Source organism: Protomyctophum bolini, assembly GCF_963924005.1.
Source record: "Protomyctophum bolini genome assembly, chromosome: 13".
NCBI classification, from domain to species: domain Eukaryota; kingdom Metazoa; phylum Chordata; class Actinopteri; order Myctophiformes; family Myctophidae; genus Protomyctophum; species Protomyctophum bolini.
The window spans coordinates 15,428,237-15,442,452 of NC_137874.1; the positions used below are offsets into that span (position 1 = coordinate 15,428,237).

Here is a 14,216-nt window from a genome sequence, read left to right on the forward strand (position 1 = left end):
CTGTGCTGTTATCGGTGGCAGTAGCCAGAAGGTCACCGGTTCGTCCAGACTACGAGCTTGGAAGCGTCTCTGAGCCAGCAAGACACTTAACCCCTAACTGGTTTATTAATAGCATCCACTGCCCCCAACAGGTAGGATGGGTTAATGATGCTGTATTTAATAGCATCCACTGCCCCCGACACACAGGATGGGTAAGTGATGCAGAGGACACAATCATTACATGCTTGTGCAAATGCACTCTGTTGAGAACCCCTAAAGATTTATTATTTTAATGCACTCACAGAATACCTCTTGTCTAATCAAATGACTCCACTGGAACTAGCTCCTTTCATGATTAATAATAAAAATAAAAACATATTTGTGAGGGCCTTGAAATCTTCTTAAATTGACACAATTCATCACGCACGCACGGTCGCGCTCACACGCGTAACTACTGTATACCTTTTGTGGTCGTTGTTGCTATGGATAGTATAGCAACATACTTTTTTGAGCGGTGCCTCAGCTCCATTACGCAGCTATGCGTGTCCCTATGAATACGTGTCCCCGTGTCTGTCCGAGCACTGAAAGCTGCAACACGGTAACTGTCATTTCTCGACCGTTTCGGACACGGGAAGGCTCGCCGGAACAGGGCCAAAATTAATCAAAGTACAGTACAGAGCACAGTACACTACAATACAGTAAAGAGCACAGTACAGTAACTACAAGTAAGACGCGTGAACGCGGGAAGCGAACGCAGCTGTTGTGGCAGTCTGACACACACACACTGACTTTTCTTTTTTTACTTTTTTTGTGTGCGTGTGTATGTTTGTTTGTGTGATACAGCTGCGCCCTCTGGTGGCAGGCGGGTGGTGTTACAGTGTGACACAGACAGAAGGCAGGCTTCTATAGTAATCGCTCATTGCATTCGCAATCACTGCATTCGCAATAACAATAAATGCATAGTTGCACCGCTCAGTTCACACAGGTGTGATTTTTGTCATTTTTGAATAAATATTTGAAGGTTTTCAGAAAACTTAGATCATGATTTAGAAGGCCTTTTTAAGAATCGGCCTCAGTCCTAAGAAAAACCATGATATTAATTTCATTATTTTACGTTATCATAGAAATTGGCTGCTCTCACCAATAATGGCGTCGGGGTCCCTGTTCTCCAGCTCAGCGATGGGCACGAAGTCACACTGCAGTACTGGGATGTTCAGGTTGTCATCGTCACAGAGCACGATGGTGGTGGTGCTGTCCAGCATCATCTCGTAGTCGTTCTTCATTGTGGTGTACTTCTTGTTGGCTGGCTTTAGTTTTCCCTTGGAGATGACGTACACCTAGAGACACGGGACGGATGAATGTCATTTTTGTGAGTTGAGAAGAAAGGGAATGGGCTACTGTATATGCAGTATGCACACACGCCATTTTGGAAAGTGTCAGGGTGCTGCTATTGGGCGAGTTGGCTCACTGGAAACACTCTGCTACACCAGTAGGTCTCAAAGTGTCCTTGAGAGGGTTCCAAATGGCCCGTATGTGTGTGTAACTCTGAGAGTGTACAAATGGAACCAAATGGACCCATGAGGGTCCATTTGTACACTCTCAGAGTTATGGAGGTCCTTGAAATTAAAAGGTTTGAGAACCACTGCACACTAAATGGAACAGAGCCTTAATTAGTATCATTGTTAACAGTAACACCTGTGAAAGAATTAGGGAAGCGGCCCGGAAGTAGGAAGAGTTATTCTGTGTGCATATAGCCCATTCTGCCGTGACTCAGCCAGGTGAAGGCAGGTCCTGTGCGTCACAGGAGTGGGACACAACAGCATCAAACGTAGAACACCACACCGGAGCAGGTCGGACAATAAGCCTCTATTAACGTGCAGACTGAATCTCCCTCAGAGTCATGACTTTGAGGAAGATGCAGTAGCATGGAAACATTGTCACTCAGTAGGCGTTCCCGCATAACTTCCTGAAATTTTTATTTTATTTAGATTTCTGTGTTAATATTGTAACCGTGATGCAGGACGAAGTCAGAAATGAGCCCAGAACATCCAGATTTTGATCTGCTGCACGGATGCAGCAAGCGGTTTAAACCAAGCAAATTTAAATCAAGCGGTTTAAATTGATAAGACAAGTATACTCGTCCTTAGCATCCAATGTGTCAGATAGGACTTTTCTGTTAGGATGTATGGGCTGTCAAGGCCATAAAGTACTTTTTTGTCAGTCAGTACTAGTAGGCATTCCCGCACAACTTCCGGGTATGATGGTGATGTCACGCGTATACCCTCTATTGTCCAAGCTGCTCCAGTGTGTTCTTCTAGGTTTGATAGCTGTTGAGACTTGTTTAATCAAAGGAATTGATGAAAAGGCTCATGTATATAATACTACATACTTGATTGGAGTCCCCCAGGGCTCTATACTTGGTATGCTCCTTTTTTCCTTCTACACCAAAGCCCACCCCCACACACTAGCCTACTACACAATGCAGTTACCTGACATTGTGCTTCCATTTAGACTGGTGGTTAGCCAACGAAAATCCACCCAAGCAGCTGAACTGACCCCATAAATTATACATTTCCTTACGCAAGTGAGTTTTATGACCCTCGGAAACCACAATAACACCAGGAGAATGTTAAGGTCTTAATAAGACATGCTGGCTTGTCAGCACCATCAGCTCTCTAATTCACCAGAAAATAGAGTCGGCCGAGAGTGAGAGCGCCTGCTAATAATATCCAAAACAATTTAAAGTCAATCTGTAAGGCATTTACTAACATTTTCACCCTCCAAATCTCTTCATATCCGCTCTCTGTCTCGGTCTCTCTGTATCATTTTACCCAGATGTTGTAGGTGAAACTGAACGGCTGCAAGTATCGATTATTTTCTCACAGCAATTGTGAGATTTTTTTGTCATTTAAAATATCTTGACATTGAATTTCTTTATATAGATTCCCCCCCCCCAATTTAAATTGATAGTTTTGTTATAATCGATTAAATTGATTAGTTCGATAAGCTGTTAAACCCTTTGTGATAATAAGCATTCATGGCCAAAAATAGGAATGCCAGGTTGAAAGTGGTTGGTGTCAGCCAGGCACGCCCACACACACAAATTGGTTGGTGCCAGCCAGGCACGCCCACACACACAAAGTGGTTGGTGCCAGCCAGGCACGCCCACACACACAAAGTGGTTTTTGCCAGCCAGGCACGCCCACACATGCCGCTCTGTCAGTATGTGGCTCAGCACGGAGGGTATAGGACTGATTATTTTAGTTCTCTTTGGAGGGCAGCAGAGGGCACAAATGAAATGTGGGGTTGTGTCTAAGTCATCGCCAGCGGTTGCTACCTGAGCCCGCGGGGTCTGACACGTGACGGCTGGGGTTAATTGAGTTATTAAGCTCTGTTGGCTGGACTTCGGCCCACAGAAAAGCTAAGCTGAGCGCCAGCATCTCGACATGTGTTTCTACTGGTCTGTAATTAAATGGGTATCGTGCAGGGCAGGCACGCACTGGTTGGAGAGTTGGACCTCCTTAGTAGTTTTGACAGACAGGTCACCAACTCACCATCTCCCTTCAGAGCCCCAGGACCTCCATAACATAACTTAACACATTTGTATTTATAGACAAATCCGCGGAGCGCTTCCCTGTATGAATCATAACTATACAATATATCCTTAAACAATCCTTCTCCCTCTTCGTCTTAACCGACACTTTCACTGCTGGAATGGCCCAATATCAATCCATAAACTTTTATCTTACCTCATTCAGGAATATCCCCACTTCACATCATTGTATTTCTGACTACCGGTAATTGACATTCAATTTAGTCTTTCTTTGCTATATTGATATCCTTCAACAGCAACAAGGCTGACGCTCTACCAGTGTCAAAATGCTAGTTTTGTTATTGGGTATATGGTCTGTTTCATACTTGGTATTAGCTCAGTATTCACTGCCATAGAGCGAAACACTGAATCCCTACACAGTACAGGTGTTACTTTATCCGTTCATTTGGGTCTAAATGCTCTAAAGAGTGAACATACAGGATTTTACTGTAACTTCGCCAACCAGCCGTTCAATATTTTGCAACATAAACTCCTAAACGTTACAGCAATCAAATACAGCAACGACTTAAAATATCGATCTATACATTCCAAAAAAATTATACATAGCCTACTGTAGATATCTTTGCATTAAATATTCCAAGTTGAAGGATCATTATCACAGTGGTTCTCAAAGTGGGGTCTGGGGACCCCCAGGGACCCAGAAAAACGTAATAACACCCTGAGTGGCAAAAACAGAGGTCTCCGTCCTATTCAAATAATCCTGCTCAACGCCCAGGACGGAGATTAAACAAAAGTTCCGTCTTTATTGATATCATAACCAAGCGCACCATGCGGTCTACAAGCTAGGAGCGTCTATTGAGCAACATTCGATATCATTTCCGGTTGGGACGTCATCCAAAGTGGTCCCCCTCCATTTTAGTGGACGAGATCGAAAATCTTATGTCTTATGTTTTTGACGGCCCATCGCGGTCCCGCCGTTAAGTAATCATAGCTCCCGTTGTTGTCAATCTGCTCGGGGTGTTTTGGCTACATCTAGCTACTTCCAAGATGGCGCCGTGCCACCTTGAAATAGGCCCTGAAGCCTGATTTAATTGTCCTAAATACCCCCGGGCGTTTGTGGTGTTAATATAGCATCACAATAATTTCAACCACTTATACATTTATACTGTATGTTGGCTTTTAAAAAATAGCAGGTTACAAGCTCACAGTGCGAACATCTGCCAGACATTTTGAAAAATCATGAAAATGTTTGGAAAATGTTGAATAATTTTGAATTCATGAACACAGATCTTCTCTTCTGGGGGTCCTTCCCTGGGAACAAAACATTTTCTGATGGGGGTCCGTGGCCGAATAGAACACATATTAATGGAGGGGGTCCTTGACATTGAAAAAGTCACATGATCTCATTGATCTGTGTGGATGATGCATATGGAAGCTGCTCACCTTGCCCTGCTCCACTAAAGTGAAGAACGTGTCCACTTCTTTGTTGAAGGCTGTGACCCGGATCTCCCCCTGTCAAAACACACAGTTCACACTTAACCACATGCAGGGGACCAGGGTTGGCACTAAAGGTTTGCCTTACTGTCCCTGTTACAGGGGGAACAACCCTGTAACAGAATCAACATTGAAATTGTAGTTTGATTTAGTCTCTATTGATTTATTGACCTCTGAACAGCTGTGTAACTGGCTATGGGAAGCCGGCTTCCCATATGGGGCTTAATTAAGTGGTTGGGGACTGGAAGCAACCTTCTTTTGTTCGCTATTCACACGATCTGAGATATATCTGTCCATAAACACGAATGAGCATCCCCGGGCTCTGTTCAGAGTACTCTCTCTCTCCTTCTCACCGTCTCCGACACGCAAACATTATGCACCACTGCACCAGCTGAAAAATGGGAGTGAGCGAGAAAAAGGGATTAAAAGGCATTTATATCAAACCTACTACCGTCCTAGACTACCCTCACAGACTGAGCAGTGATTTCATCCATTCAATGTGTCTGTAGGTGTCGGGTGAGTGAGTGTCTTGTCCCGTCTGTGAGACGACACACCGCCACCTGACCCGAAGGCCCATTTGAGGCATCACACCAACCAGCATGAATAAAGCCCTGGTTTCTAAGTACATAAGCACACTCACAAATGTGGACGTGACTGTTGGGCAAGTACAACATGGCCTGTATTTGCAAATCGGACCATAGCGTCAACCTCTGTAATCTCTGTCGTCCCAGTTGTTTGGTTAAATAACAAAGTTCCAGAAAAAAAATAAAAAAAATAAAAAATAAACACAGCTTTAATATAGCCCTTATCTAAAATATAAGCTTACACCATGCTTTATAAAGAAATAATATTGATGACTTGCATTGACACTTTAAAGAGTCTTTTATACTCACACTTTCATCCATCATCTCAAACGAGAAGAGCTTTCCGTCTCCTCGAGAGTTGCTCCATGTGCGGACATTGCTCTTGCTAGTGATCCGGGCTCTGACACTCCACCTGGAGAGGCAAATAGAATGTAGGGATGGTTCTTATCCTGTTAAGACCGCATTGGCCAAAGAAAGCTCTCAAAATGAGTTTGACCATGATTCCAGAGATAACATTTTAATTATAGTACGGTAGAAAGCATAAGCTAGAGAAAGACCAATCGGTGGTCTTCCCTTCAATCTGTGATACATAATGCAATCCAAACAAGTCTAATTAACCCTGCGCTGGGTATGACCTATAAATGTCTAAACGGCAGTACCAATGGAAATGAAACGAGTGTTTACATACATAGCACAGAAGTTGCACTTCTATAGACACTGTCTGCATTAGGTTGTGACAAATAGGTTTTCTCCTCAGATGTGAGTAAGGGCTGGAACGAGGCTAAATTGACCCCTGTGTTTTCTTCAACAATGTGTGGCCTACAGTATATGTTGGTCATATACTGAATGTATGATGAAGTTCCCATTGTGACACGATTTATTTTGATTTGATTGCAAAATATCTAAAAGGCCACAGGCACAACCGTCGTCCATGGGGTTGCTCTACACGGCGAGAGCATCATAAATCACCTCCTACCTGTAGAGACGGCAGCATATTCATGAGGAATATATTGTTAATAAGGCCTGTAAGCCCCGCATGAAACACTTCACTTGATAGTAGTTACCCCGGAAAATAATGGCACAGGGCTACACCTAATTTAATTATCGCTCAACAATAGTGCATTTTATTTCTTCAACTGAAAAATAAAGTGTTGACAGTCCTTTTCTGGTAAATGAGCATCCCAAAATGGCCCCTTGCCACTTGACAAAATACTGTATGACACAATTGGGTAAAAGAACAATTACCGTGGAAACTACACAAGCTTCTGTTCACAAATATAACAAACAAAAGACAACTTAATTTAGCTATATTCAAAGACAGAGCTACAGTAGGTGTTGAGCAATTTCTAACCCGTGGGTCTGCTGTAAAAGGTGCTTCTTGTCCACAATAGCCAGCCAAGCATGGCAGTGTTATTCAGCAGTGAGCTTTTCCACTGTGTTGATAATTGAGGCAGTGGAGGATATTCACACCATAACTTTGCCAGCAATTAAATCCCCTATCATGAGAACAGCTGCTGGCCCCGAGTGAACCTCGTTCCCTGCTCCGTATGGATAAGGCTGCTACATCAGGCTTTATGGCGGCTAAAAACCAATTATAGCCTCCTCTGGATGCTATTACTTAACAGCGGTAGAACAGGATGAGAGGGCCATACAGAGGCACACATAAAGAAGCGCGTGGTGCTGAGACCGCCTCGCAGAAACCTATCCAAGGCTCGGTGGCTACCAGTCTGTAAAATTAATTAGCAAATGGACCGATACGGGTCCATTTGATTGCATTTGCACCTGCCCATGAGTTAAATGAACACTTACTGAGTATACATACTAACATAGAGAAACAAAAGCCTACTACACATACACGTGACACGACAACCATAATTGCTAAAGTCATCCGTTTCTGTGGCATTAAGTAAGTAAGCTGCCGTGATGCCGATAGGGCAGGAATCTCCTGTTTCTGTAGCGTGAGGCAGCTTGATGTACAAGTACACCTCCTGGATGTCGCAAGAACTTACCCCCAAATTCCCCAATCAAACCCCTTGATGCTGATTGCCAAGCAGGGAGCCATTGGGTCCAATTTTTCAGAGTCTCTTTGGTATGACCTTGGGATCGAACCCCGACCTCCCAGTCTCAGGGAGGACACTTCAAGTTTCAAGTTTATTGGTCATTTAAAATAAAACACACCTTATACAATGTATTCAGGGTATTCTTTTGTTGACCAAAAGGGAGTGTTTGGCAGAAGCCTCAGCTTATAATGCCAGCCCTTTTAATATTCAAAATAGCTATAAAAAGGATGAAAAGGAAGAAAAAAACTAAACGAGACAGAAAAAAACAAACATAACAAAACAAAAACTCTTAACTCTTAACTACAAGACCACTGAGCTGTGGCATTTAGCTCTATCCAAACGTTCAAGTTAGATGAGTCATTCGTTTATCACAACACCTACGCGCGTAGTTATCTCCACAGCTTGGCCACGTTGTTGTGAGCTTAAAAACTCTTTTGACTGATATGTGTAGCTCAACATGGATGACGACTCCATCAACCAGCGCTCGTCTATCTGTTTGTGGCTACTTTTAAAAGGTCACAGGGAGGGTGTAAACCTAATGAAACTATAAGAAAGGGTTTGGGTGGGTGTGATGCAGGGACAGCAGTAAAACGGATTCCTGAAGGAGACGAAGTGATTGTGAAGAGGGGGAGGAGGAAAGGAGCAGGTCAGGCCAAATCCCCATCAGGGGCAAATAACCGGGAATCAAAAACTCGGCAGCGAAACTATAAATGAAAAATCAGCCAGTGTCTGTCTGAGGCCATTTCGTTTAATTTCCATACAAATCGACTGACTAGCGTGCACCGTGCAGGCGCACATAACCACACACAGTCTCCCCTCTGTGCGAAAAAGGACACGATACACAAATGGACGCATGCACCCGCACCTCTCACCAGACATGCCCAAAAGCGAAAAAGGGAAGAGCAGTCACCAGGTGAAAGGAAACGGTTTGGTTGACGAATGAGCAGCAGAAAATAGCTGCAAATAAAACACTGCATACAAATGTGAGTCTGACAATTGTGTGCCATCTAAACAAATACTGTAGACTACTGTACCAATGCACCACTCTAAAGACCGACGTGGTGGATATTTACAGTTTTCTTTTCCCTCCAGTGGACAGGAGTCACAGAGAATGGTTAAAACTACATGGATAGTAGTGTTCCTATTCTAAGCATAATAGGCTCACATTTGAAGACTTGCATTGACACTTTAAAGAGTCTTCTATACTCAACAAGCGTTGATCCGCCACATACTTTCCCGGTTTTAATGGGATAATACAGGACAGATACAGACAGGGAAAATGACAGCCGTTGGAATCTGATTCATTTCACTCATTTTTGCACGTATACTGCAGAATTCCTTGCTATATACATAAAAACCTTGCATCTCCCCATTTCAATGTTTTGCCTGCCAACGACGAGATTTCTCATCACGGTAGATGGCGCTCTTCGCTAACCTATGAGTCACCGTTTGACTGTCATTGAAACCAGGAACCAGGAAATCATGTGATCGCAAAAAAAGAAAAAACAACGCTTGTCCACTTTCACGGTACAGGAAAGTGTACAGCCTAACCAGCTGAGTGGCCCCCTGTGGTTAGAGTGTCCGTCCTGGGACTGGGAGGTCAGTTCAATCCCCAGCCGGGTCATGCCAAAGACTATGGGACCCCCAATGCCTCCCAGCTCGGCAATCAGCATCAAGGGCTGGAATGGGGTACGGGTAAGTCCCTACTACAACATACTAGCGTCATGTCCAAGTTGTGTACATCAAGCTGCCTCACTCTAAGGAAACGGGAGATAGGCTCCTGCCCTATTGGCCTCAGGGCTCGGCAAGGCTTACATTACATTGGATCCATTGGAACACAGCTAATTTATTTATTTCAACCAATATGCAAGTTCTGAGTATGTACATAAGGAGTTACATAGTACGTTAAGAGGCTTACTCACTTGGTTTGGTAGGGGTTGAGACAGGCAATAGGAATCACTTTAGTTGGAGATTCAGGTGGAGGAGGGGTCTTCACAAAACCTCTGCCACGGCCCCGGCCAGCAGTGGGGGATGCTGGGAAATGGAGTTCACAGTTAATAAGTGATATAAAACTTCACATAGTTTGTTTTTAAACTAATCGATATGAGCAAAAAAACATTTTCGCACTTGCGAAGAGAGAGAGAGATTTTTGTTTGTTTTTTGCAATTAATTTTGGTGGTTATTTTAATGCATCACTTACATTGTACTTGTACTATTGCAAAATGATTAATTTTGATAGTATCCCATAAACATTGATTTACGTAGCAAACTTTCCCAAATGTAGGTCCCAGCCCAGGCTTATTCTCCATGGTCTGAATATGTACTGTAAAAGAAAATAAATGAGTTGCAAGCCAATACGTTATGCATTATGGTAGTCTACAGTACAGCCTATACTGTATTATGTCGCTTACTCCCTCGCCATTATTATTATTGTGACGGTTAAAGCTGCACTATGCATTTTACAAAGACAAATGGCTCCAATAATAACTCACAGATACTTATACACAATTTCATATCTGGCTATGTATGCAATAAATCTCCGGCAAGCAAACTGAACTCACAGTAACTCAAGTATATGTTTATTTGCTTTGTGGATTTAACAGGCGAATAGAAACAGCACGGCAACGACAGTCATATTATATCATCATCATGGCTCCAACGATGCAATTTTTTACCTCTATGAGACAAATCATTTGACACCTCATTTCTACCAGCTGAATTAGAAGCCCTTTTTTCATTCTTCGTGTCCAATGTGTTCCACTAGAACTGCACAGTAAAATAACCCTAGCCGTCGCTCATAACTATGGATCTGCAGTGTGTGAATCTCTTCACACTGATATTTTGGCCTGTGATGCAGTGACAGTATGTTTTAACAGCGGGCGAGCATCGGCCGACAGATCGCCCAATCGCCCATCATCGACCAAAAAGATGAATTATTTCATTGCCCCGCCCACTTTGCGGATGTGTTCCGACTCCAGAGCACTGTATAGTGACATTTTGGCAATTCAGCCAATAATACCTTCAATTTACTGTGGTATAGCCGCCCTAACACACACCGCATACAGCCAGACACCATACATAGTTTAACAGAAAGTCCCCCCAAAATACTCATGGGACCACCGGCACAGTTACATCAGATCAAATCATTCATCATCTTCCAGAAACGTGGACCTACCATCATGAATGAATACAGACTAATAAATCATTAAAACTATAAAACCTCTGCCATACTGTGAGCTAAGTCAACTGACTGGTGTGTGTGTGTGTGTGTGTGTGTGTGTGTGTGTGTGTGTGTGCGCGCGCACGTGCGTGCATGCATGCACAATGTATCACACCCTGCCGCAGCCGCAGCCCCCTTCCCCCCCCCCCTTTTGAGCATGTATAAACAAACAGCAAACAAAAAACAGTTCCACTGAGAATATGTTCTTGTTTTAAGCTCCTGTTGTGGTTCACAGCAAACACTCACCTCTCTAAAACCCTACTTTGTGTGTGCGTGCGTGCGTGTATAGGCGTGAGAGCAGTCCCTGGGGAAATCACATAATCTATTTCCAGGCAAGGGGTAATTAACATCAATATTCATTTATACACACACACGCTACCCGGATGGAGTGATTGGGAGAAAAGAGGTGGAGGAATAAGGGACGGGAGAGAGGCAGAGGAGACGGGACAATAAGATGAACAGGAGAAATAGAGAGAGAGAAAGAAGAAAACAAGAGTGAAAAGATACTTTCAGTTGGGCATCGATTAACGGAGACTCCGTCGCCTGGATCAACGACAGGTCTGCTCCAGGTGTGTGTGTGTGTGTGTGTTTTTCCTGTAAACAATGATTGAACTCCGGCACCGTTGGACCAATCGGCGTGAAACATTGCACACACATTCCCCAGGCAGAAACTCATATCAGCCAGTTATAGCGCCATCAGGAGACCATGCTGGTAATTAATTGATGTCATCAATTCTTGTTTCTTATTACCCAATTTTGTCCAAAACCCACGCGAATTGGTAGTGGTACACATTAACTCTATGGTGATGGAGACATAATCAATCTGATTGGTTAATATTTGCTTCCAAAGTTTGCACAACATGCCATAAATATTTATTTATTTTTCGAATCGGCCTCTAGGTCATAAAATCTATTTTTTTTTATTTTCCCCTGGATTACATGGATCATTACACAACTCCTCAAATAGGCCAAGGCCATTTACACCTGACAAGCTTTACCGCCTGTTTCTTTTATGCAAAATGTTTGCTGAACACATTTTCTACTACTACTCCTACCGATGTTGTACAAATCTCATGCAAATTGGTACCCCATATCTCTGTAGTCTCTGTAGGATGAAGATCTGTCAGATTTTTCAGATGCCTTTCTCGTTGACTAAATTAAAGGTTGGGCTCATTTTGCACAACAAGCATCGCTGGACCCATCTGTGGGAAGCTTTGCATGCACACTCCCAGAGGTCAGGGTTAATGGCTGGGAAAGGGGCTATTTTAGTCACAAGTACATTTGCTCATACGTGAAATATGTTATCTGCATTTAACCCAGCCTAATCATTAAGAGCAGCGGTGGGCACTATTTTCACAGCCCCCGGGGAGCAGTTAGGGGTTAAGTATGTTGCTCAGGGACACTTTGACACATAGACCGCCAACGGGAGGAGGGGTGAGGTGAGTTCCAGGGACCTTCTGATTCCCCGACTGGCCTCTCTACCCATCCAGATATGGCCGCCATTTACAATGTCATGTTCATATTACACGGAACGAGCTCACGTCTACTTCTGAAGGATTTCCACAATGGCCCAATGCCTAAGGTGGCCAATCAGAAGACAATGAGTTTTTAGGGTGAGGGCCAAGCCCAAGCCCCCAGTGCGGGGACTGCAGGCAGACCCGTGGATTTATGACGAAGAAACCCTGTGCATCTGGGCTTTAACATTGAGCGCCCGTTTGCACTAGACCATTCTTCCGGGTGCTTCAAAACGCCACTGGTTCGGCCTCTATCCTTATTCCTTTTATTACTCTATGGTGAGGGCCATAAAGAGACAGGAGCTAATGAAATGAGGGACTGCACAACCTCTGAACTTCTCCTACAGCCGCGCCCACACCCTCAAGCTCGAGGGATGGACCAGGACAAAGAAACCAACCTGAGGTGACATCAGGGCCTTCTCGACGGCCCCTCTCTCTACTACTCACTCCCACAACACATCAAAGCCCCCTACCCTCACCAAGTTTAAAACCAAGTTTTCAGACTTGCATTCCCTAATCACTGCCTTTTTATATCATTAGCATTATATCATATAGCATTTTTTCCTAATAGTCGTTTTTATTTTGTTGACGTTTTGTAAAGCGACTTTGAGTACTCAGAAAAGCGCTATATAAATTGTATGAATTAGTAGTATTACAAAGAGAGCCGTTATGGGTCCATCTTGTTAAATTTGTAGTGTAGTGATATTACCGTATAGCATTCCTTCGATTTTCTTCATTTTAGAACTTCACCCTCAAAAAACAGAGAGAAGAGATGTACTGTATACATGTTATGGTGGGAGTATTGCCCATATGCTGTGCGTTGGCTGCCCGCTCTTCCAGTTCAAGGCCTCATGAATATTGTGACTTGAGGCTACTCGTGAAGACAGAAAAAGATAGAATAAGGAGAACAAAGGGAAAATAAAAACTAGCAGAGCTAACCTGCAAGGAATGGTTGGCGATGAATAACGAATAGTTTTTTCAACAGAATTTCAGCAAATGTAAATATCCGGTCAGAATTTACATGCAGCTCCCACTGTAGGTTATCTGAATGTCAACCATATACGTATATCACAATTTCAATGCAAACACAGACACCTTGCTTGGAGTGACGGTGCAAAATCCTTGGAGTACACACCTCGGCAAGAGAGAAAACGTATTTTTGTTTCGTACTTTCTGAGAACTAATCTGATCGAATATTTTGAAATAAAAAGGTTGAACAGAGAAAAAACGCTCAAATGACATTCCAACATCCCAACACCATTGAAGGCAACCTTGGAACCTTCCTTCCGCTCTGTGGTCAATACTTTTAAAACGGTGTGCGGATCTCTTCTCTCCTTTCTTAGTTACTTTTTTGGATCCTGCACCCGTTGAAATATGTGGATGTGCGTGGCGTGCACCTCTTAACCTTGGGGATCAAACACGACACAGTTAGAAAAAGCCTAATGATGCTTAATGAATGCCTAATGTCTAATGAAAAGTCTAATGGTGATGATCATTGTGATCGTACAAAATTGCTTAAAGGCAGAGTTCACCCTATCAATTACTTACTTTTAGTTTTTGTCGCATTCCTGTTCTAATCCTCCAATTTGTAAATCATTTAAGGTAATAGGAGGCCAATCTTAACAAGAACAATACTATATTAATGATAGGTGTGACAGTAGCATGCCTCCCAGTGATTACACTTCGAGTTGTTTTGGACTTTATTTTATTTTTAGATCCTCCAATTAGGCCTCCAATTTATTACGGTACTTCCTTGCGAGTCCAATTTGGTTAAACTCCAAGAGTTAAATTAACACCGTCAATTAGCTCTGG

At 43.3% G+C, this 14,216-nt stretch overlaps 1 protein-coding gene across 1 annotated transcript in view; it reads right to left on the minus strand.

The window, feature by feature from the left end:
* Nucleotides 1-14,216, minus strand: part of LOC308327168 (replication protein A 70 kDa DNA-binding subunit-like) — a 55,830-nt gene that overhangs the window by 31,648 nt on the left and 9,966 nt on the right. The window contains exons 7-10 of the mRNA XM_080780383.1: nucleotides 9,593-9,704; nucleotides 5,920-6,022; nucleotides 4,976-5,044; nucleotides 1,121-1,316 (exon numbers count right to left, since the gene is read on the minus strand). Coding sequence (XP_080636509.1) covers nucleotides 1,121-1,316; nucleotides 4,976-5,044; nucleotides 5,920-6,022; nucleotides 9,593-9,704 — 480 coding nt within the window. The remainder of the gene's footprint in view (nucleotides 1-1,120; nucleotides 1,317-4,975; nucleotides 5,045-5,919; nucleotides 6,023-9,592; nucleotides 9,705-14,216) is intronic.